Source organism: Eimeria tenella, genomic scaffold (assembly GCF_000499545.2).
Source record: "Eimeria tenella Houghton genomic scaffold, Eth_scaff114, whole genome shotgun sequence".
NCBI lineage: Eukaryota > Apicomplexa > Conoidasida > Eucoccidiorida > Eimeriidae > Eimeria > Eimeria tenella.
In genome coordinates, this window is record NW_013541478.1 from 72,350 (window position 1) to 79,400 (window position 7,051).

Here is a 7,051-nt window from a genome sequence, read left to right on the forward strand (position 1 = left end):
ATGGGATGACTAATGCCCAAGCACTGCAGTTCGGCCATCAATTAGCCAGCAATTTTGTCGACTTTCCCGCTCCTCTCTGTGCACTCAAGACTAGGTCGGCGACGACCTGGAAGGCGCTCTCGTTGTTGCTCACAGTAGTGTACTTTGCAGCAGCTTTGGCTGCAGGACACGCGTTTGCAACTGCCACGGAAACCCCTGCTAGCTTAAGCACTTGTATGTCATTTTCGCCGTCACCCATTGCAAGCACGTCACTTGCGTCCACGCCGAGGTGTTCCAGCAGTACCTTTGCTCCGACGGCTTTAGATACACTAGGGTTAATGAACTCAAGATTCCAGTCAAGGGGCCTCACGCATCTTAGGTGGTCACCAACTGCCTTTTCCAGAAGTGGTCGAGCTTGATTCGTAGACTCCACAGTCCCACACGCCACGAGTTTAACGAATCGTGTGGACGCAAATTCCTCGTATGTCAGCACTTCTGGTGCTGGCTCTTTGTACACCACATAGCTCTTATCCGTATACTGATTCCTTTCAATGCATAAGACTTTATCTGGAGTATAACCGAGAATGTTATTCAGCACTCCCATTTCCTTCATCTTCTCTAGCAAAAGGTGCTGGCCAGGAAGCGGTATCTCCGCGCATGACAAGATATCCCCATTCCGTCCATACACTACGCTGCCATTCAGAAAAATTCCAGGATACCCATTGTACTTCATGAGCCCCTTGCAAGTTTCAGAGAGACACGAAAGTGTTCCGTCTCTGGACCGCCCGCTGGCAATGGCCGTGATGATTCCGGCTGCCGCAGTCTTGCCAAACGCTGCTGCATTTGCCTCAGAAGCATTGTGATCAGAATCAAGAAAAGTGTAATCGAAGTCTGTCAGAATGAGTTTCACCCCTCCGAGTTCACAGCAGGTTGAAATATCCATGGCCGCAATCGCACGTCGAGAAAGGGCAAGAACACAGTGTTGACACCGATGACAAGACAAAGGAGGACAAAGCTCAATATAGAACTTGAAATACACTTATTCGGGAGAAAAACAAAATATATTCAGAGATAAAACAACTTCTGGTGAAATCAAATAGGCTGCGAAGCAACTCCAGTAGCAGCAACATAATGTGTGTCACTGCCACGCTTTTGGGGTCTGAGCCATGATACACCACATGTTCGGCTTCGCTGTATTTATACCTACGAGAATGTCAAGTTAAAATGCTAATTACTAAAAACATAGTGTCGAAAGCTCAGCCTTTGACAACTCCTAGGCACTATTCCCTCATGGAATACAGGCAAAGTAGATGTGCCGCTTCGAGTTAGAGCACTGCATTAAAAGTCCCATACAAGCAATGTATGTGCTAGCAGTGTGTCATTGTAGAAGCGATTAAAATTAATCGACTCTACCTGGGCCAAAAGAGCCCCGAGGCTGCAATTACATCATCTACCAACTGTAGCTTCCGCTGTCTGCAACTGAGAAGCACATGGACAGAGAGGCAACCGCAGGTGCCCGCTGCGGGCAGTCAGTGCTTGGTACACTTCATAAATGTATATATAATATTTGCCAGAGATGCAGAGCTATGCTGTAACAAATGGATGTCGCACACTGCCTGGCGCAAGCTTTACAGACTTACAATGACTGTAGTGCTTAGCAGTGTGTCCTGAGGAATTCTAAGCAAGCAGACCTATGTAAGACGCCTCGTTGGGTGATCGCGCACTTTTTTAAAACCGCATGAGTGACTTTTTGAAGCCGCGTTGCTGGATCAATGAAACAGAAGCCATTACCCTCGGGGCTCGGCCCCGTCAGCCTTGAGTGTATATTTCAATCCCTCAGAAACCGAAATCGAAGTCCAGATCTACTTTGTTTGTCTCTGAAGCCGCTGTGCTAGTGGCTGTAGTACTAATAGATGCCGATTGTGGCGCTGGAATGGCTCTGGCATCGCTTAATGCTATTGCTCATCCCGAAAGGAAGACACTTGGTGTTACAAGCTCCTTTGTTGTTTGCCAAATTTTCGTTTCTTTAGCCCAGAACAGATACTTTCAACAGTGCCTGTATCGGTGTAGTCCAAGCTGGACGAAGTCGAAAATGCATCAGCTGTTATGTACATTCTGCATCGCCGTTTAGAGTGAATGAGATACCATTTGGTGGACGGTTGAGTGTAGACCGCGACTCTGCAAGCGTGACCATTATGGCGACTTAAACTAAGCATTTGTTCTTACCCCGAGGTTTTGCTCTCTGCGCAGCCATATCGTCCAGAACAGCTAGGTACCGTTACTTCCAGCTAAGCGTGCAAGTCAACATATCAGGCCAAATGCCAATGCAAAGCCCGTTAACAGGTAACTCCTTTGCGGGAGTCGGCTGTGTCATCGGTCAGCTTCGACTCCACCAATCGCATCCATAGTACTTTTGGCCGTTTCTAGCTTTTCACATTGAAAGCTGTAATCCGTAGACCGTAGGCCTGCACTACACCCCTAGGTAACAAAAGACTCACCACACAGTGGATGAATGAAGTGAAAACGGGGCATAATGCATGCCGCTAGCTGTTGAACAGCGTATGGGAAAGCTGCCAGCTTGCACTTGTACACGCCAGGAAGTTCAGAAGAGACTCTTCCTAATTCGACATTTGGTTTGAATTCAACAAAACTACTATATTCGTGTAGTCTACGTGACCTGCTCATGGGATGACTTAGCTGTCCCCAAGACGATGCGAGCATTCTTGAGAGACAAACACCTCAGACGCTGCACTGGGAGACCTAACCGCATTGCGCAATAGTTTTTTAATGAGACCTCACTCTAAGGAAATTGTGAGAAAATTTTGCATGTTCACTGCAAAGTGCTTATAGCTATCGCTGTAACTATGGAACACTACGTCGAGTCCACGAGTTTTCGACACGGAAAAGCGCGGAGAGACCAGTGTACTCCTAATTTATGACGGGACTTGCAACATCGAGTTGCGCCTTTTGGATCTGTAGCAGTTGTCCAAACCGTTGTGCTGTATCCCTGGCGCTGGTTACGTGCCTGTGTATGTGTGTGCTTCTACTCCAACTACCAAGAAGCAGGAGCGGTATGAATTGCGAAAACTGCCCTCCATTCTTATCTTCTATTTATTAATGAATCTGACATTTTAGTGCTGCATCGTACTCCCGTGTCCAGCTCCTAATTCTGTGCCAAACTGTGTGCCTCATGAAGGCAAGCGTCTCATAAAAGCCCCACTGTCTCCTCTCGATCCTTAGGATGTGGCTTTCCGCTGTCCTGCAGACTACGCTAGACTAAATTCTATGTCGATTTATATTGCGCAACTGCGATTCCCCATTGGCAAAGGTCTCACATAGGGCCCTGGTATGTGGGATTTGACCTGAGCCCACCGGTGAGAGCGGCGCTGAGGAGGAGTTTGTAATGTTGTTGCTTGAGCTTGCTGCAAACACTAAGCTGGTCGTTACGGCCATATAACTGCAGTCGAAGGGACGAGCTCGAGTTGGGCCCACTAGATCCCTTTCTGCGTTGCCAGGACGCTGGCCTGTTGTCCACCAGGAACCTTCGACAAATGACGGCCTTTCAGACGCTTCCAGGACAATAGGCTAAGCTACATCTTGTTGCTTGCATGAGGCATTATGCTGAGAGAGTTTCACAGCGGACGCGGTGGCTCGGCATGCAGAAGTGCCGCCCAAAGTTCTAGGTCTTGCCTATCGGGATACCCGTGCGGTGCGTGAGGGCGCGAACGAGCCGGAACAAAAATTTCAGACACGTGAAACTTCCGAATTGCGTATTTTCTGATGGCTCATGAGACAGCATCTGCCGCGCGGGGCCTGACACAAGGCACAGACATGACCAAGGATGCTACAAAGGCATCTTTGAACGGATTTCTGGGAAACCCCCGATGGTGGCCCGAAGAAACTGAATGTCTCAGTTTTTCAGACAGTTCAGAAGGGCTACGTAAGGTTCACAGGAAGTGCGCGGCTCGACAAGTTTCAAGGGAACGCGTCCAAGCTCTCAGGGACTTCCTCGCTCGAGCTTCCTTTGAAACGGTCACCACAACAGAATCAAAGGAAGGCATTGCAAGCAATGGAAAAGAAGGATCCCAGTTGCCTCAGCCAGCAGATGACACAAGGATGCGCTGGCTAAGAGATGTGCCCCCGTGTTTCGCTTCCTTTACACGCTTCAACTGTAATGTCACACTCGTGGGACAGAGACTGTTTGGCTCGCAAATGGGCGTCTCAGTCCTCTGTAGCGGCACAGTGACAGTTAAAGGTAGTGACACGGTGCATCTCTTGACGCATACTAAGGCTGGTGAGCTCGTTTACGCCCGACATGTCATGCTCACTCCCACGAGCTGCTTGTCTGATAAGCCTGCGCACCAGTGCCAGCCCTTTTCCTATGGCTTTCTGGTGGTCAATCTAAGTTGCCTATCTCCAATGATTCGTGACCTAGTTCTCGCTGAGACTCTTCCATTTGGTGGTATACTTGACCGTTGTGCAGTCAGCAGATCCGTTGAAACTGATAAGCAGCTACACGTTCATCTGGATAGCCGCTTTTTCGGGTTAGATGACAATATGGCTCTGTTTAGATTGGAAAGCGAAGAAACACCACCCGAGTCGAGTGGCCCCTACGTGCAGCAGCCACCGCTAAACTGCCAATGCAACACTTTACCGCCGGGCACTGTCTGCACATTCGGCCGACTGACGACTGTGTGGACCTACGGGCGGGCGGCGGCCCGTGTCGTTGAAATTTTGAACGAAAGAGTTGTGCTCCCTGCCCTATTTAGGGCGGAGGCAGAGCAAGAACGACATAATGGACATGCTGAGGGGCCATCTCAGTGCTCAGAGAATGCAGATGGTGGCATGGACGTATTTCAGTCACGAAGAGCTTTTCTTGCGGGCCGATGCCTTCAGTCAGTGGCTCGCTGTCCTCTCCATTTTAGAGACCTCCCAAAGCCCCACGTGACAAGGAGTGATTTGGTGCATTTGAAGAAACGTGGTGGGGGATGTTCCCTTTGTGGCAGCAAGAGTTGTTCTACGGAATTCCACGCAGCCTTCACGGAGGACCTCAGATAAGCTGAATTTGGAGCGGCATATAGACATATATATATATATATGTGTGTGTATATATATATATATATGATTATACATGGGCGTACTGTGTAGTTACGTTCGTTGAGTGTGATTTTACTCGATGGAAGCCAGGAAGGGAACAGGTCCGTTGCTGTAATTTTCAAATTTGAATGCGCACGGCACACCTGCTGTGGTGTAGCCCGAGGGATCTGGGATCCGCGTATCGCATTTATGCGGGCGTAGATAGACATGAGGTACGCAACTTTTTGTGTTCTGCGTCTCGTCTAGCTGCTTAAGAAGCTCGTTGCATCGATCGATCCGCAATCGCGAACCCGCCTTCTCTTTTCTGGCTTCTTCCGTGGAATTTCACGCCTTCAGACCGAGGGTTATTTTCTTCTCTCATAACTTGTTTGCGTGTAGCGTGAGGCTTTTTGCCGTCAGGGAAAAGTTTCGGCTCGCAAATCGTTGGTCAAACCTGGGCATAGGGGTGAAAACCTAATTCGACAGTATAGTAGCTAATTTCTCCCGAAATTTCCCTCAGCACAGCTGGAGTTCAATTCGTTTAAGGCGGACGGTAAGAGGTATCGGGGACGCGTTGTCCGCCTTTTCTTCAGCTCTAAATGGGTAAGAATCAATGCATACTCAATTGAACTGCTGGGGTTACAATGAACCTCAAGTGGGCCACTTCCGGTAAGCAGAACTGGCACGAGAGATGCTCTAATAGATCTGTCTCTAGTGCAGATCTTGGTGGCGCTAGCGAGTATCCCAGGGAGAGCTTTGAAGAGTGAAGTGGAGAAGGGTTACGTGAACGACAGCTGGATATGGACTAGCCGGTCATAAGCGAGAGCCTAACTGCGTGTTATTTTCAGGGCATTTTGCCCTCGTATTTCGGTAATGTGTCTCAGCAACTATGTGGATGCTGCAGGATAACGTAAATAGAATGCTCGACGCAGGCAGCTGCGCAGATTGTCTTCGCTTCTTAACAACCTCTTACACATAACCTGGAATTAGCTAATTTGGAGACAGGGCTGACTGGTTAGTAAAGCTCCCTGGTTTCCAGGGGATCCGGTATGCTCCTGAGTCCTCTTCAAAAAAGAAGGAAAAATTGTTACTGGCACCCTTGGGCATGCAATCAACCGCATCAGATCTCGAAGCTTAGCAATATCTGGTTGGTAGACGAAAGCGGATAGGGAAAGTAGAAAAAGTGGACTCATATCTTTAGGAAAAGGGCTGGCTATGAGGGCTGCGTGCATAGCGCCAGTGTGTCTTTCGTCAGTCGGAGCTGTGCGATTCCGTTCGCGGATAGCGGCGCCTCTGTGGACTGCCGGCATTGACTGCATCATGACCCCTGGTGTGCGTGCACAGTGAACAGCTAATGCAGAGCTGGAGCGGACAAGGGTAATCCGACTTTTAATTAAAGCAGAGCGGTGCGATGGCCGTAAATGGTGTTGACGCAATTTGTTTTCTGCCCGTTGCTCTGGATGCCAATATGATTAAATTCGACCAGGCGCGGGTTAACGGCGGACGTGACGTTCTTGAGGTAGCCAAATGCTTCGTCATATAATTCATGACTTGCATGAATGGATTAACGAAATTCTCAAGAAGTCTTCATGTTTCAAGAGCTCAAGGCAGCTATGCAGTGCAAGGTGTACATTGAATTAACGCCCACAAGCCAGGTAACGGCTACGTAGACGTAAATACTGCATGCTCAGGGAATGGTATGTATTCCGCTGAGTAGCAAAACAAGTTCTTCAAGCGCTTCAGGACACTTCAGAGCCTGCTCGCGCTAGCGTAACGGATTGCGCTCTATAGAACAAGAGACATCGGCGATCTGCTGTGAGTATCTGTTAACAGCGAATCAGCTTACTACGAAGCGCAATACAGGAACATTTGCAGTGCCTGCAGAAGCATGAGACAGACGCCCCAGGATAGACAAAACACAACCCACTATTCCGCATCTTGCAGGCCGGGCAGGGCGTGGCGCTCATGTTCCGTTAGATTGACCAATGTTGGCCAT

General features: G+C 49.0%; 2 protein-coding genes across 2 annotated transcripts; one reads left to right on the forward strand and one right to left on the reverse strand.

Annotated features, from left to right (window-relative positions):
- Nucleotides 1-37: 37 nt before the first annotated feature.
- ETH_00027645 (haloacid dehalogenase-like hydrolase domain-containing protein, putative) lies at nucleotides 38-922 on the reverse strand (the record flags this gene model as incomplete). Its single annotated transcript, XM_013372955.1, has 1 exon — nucleotides 38-922. The coding sequence occupies one exon, from the start codon at nucleotides 920-922 to the stop codon at nucleotides 38-40; it is 885 nt and encodes a 294-aa protein (XP_013228409.1).
- A 2,837-nt stretch (nucleotides 923-3,759) lies between these two features.
- ETH_00027650 (uncharacterized protein) lies at nucleotides 3,760-5,037 on the forward strand (the record flags this gene model as incomplete). The annotated part of the gene is made up of 1 exon (XM_013372956.1): nucleotides 3,760-5,037. The coding sequence occupies one exon, from the start codon at nucleotides 3,760-3,762 to the stop codon at nucleotides 5,035-5,037; it is 1,278 nt and encodes a 425-aa protein (XP_013228410.1).
- Nucleotides 5,038-7,051: the final 2,014 nt, after the last annotated feature.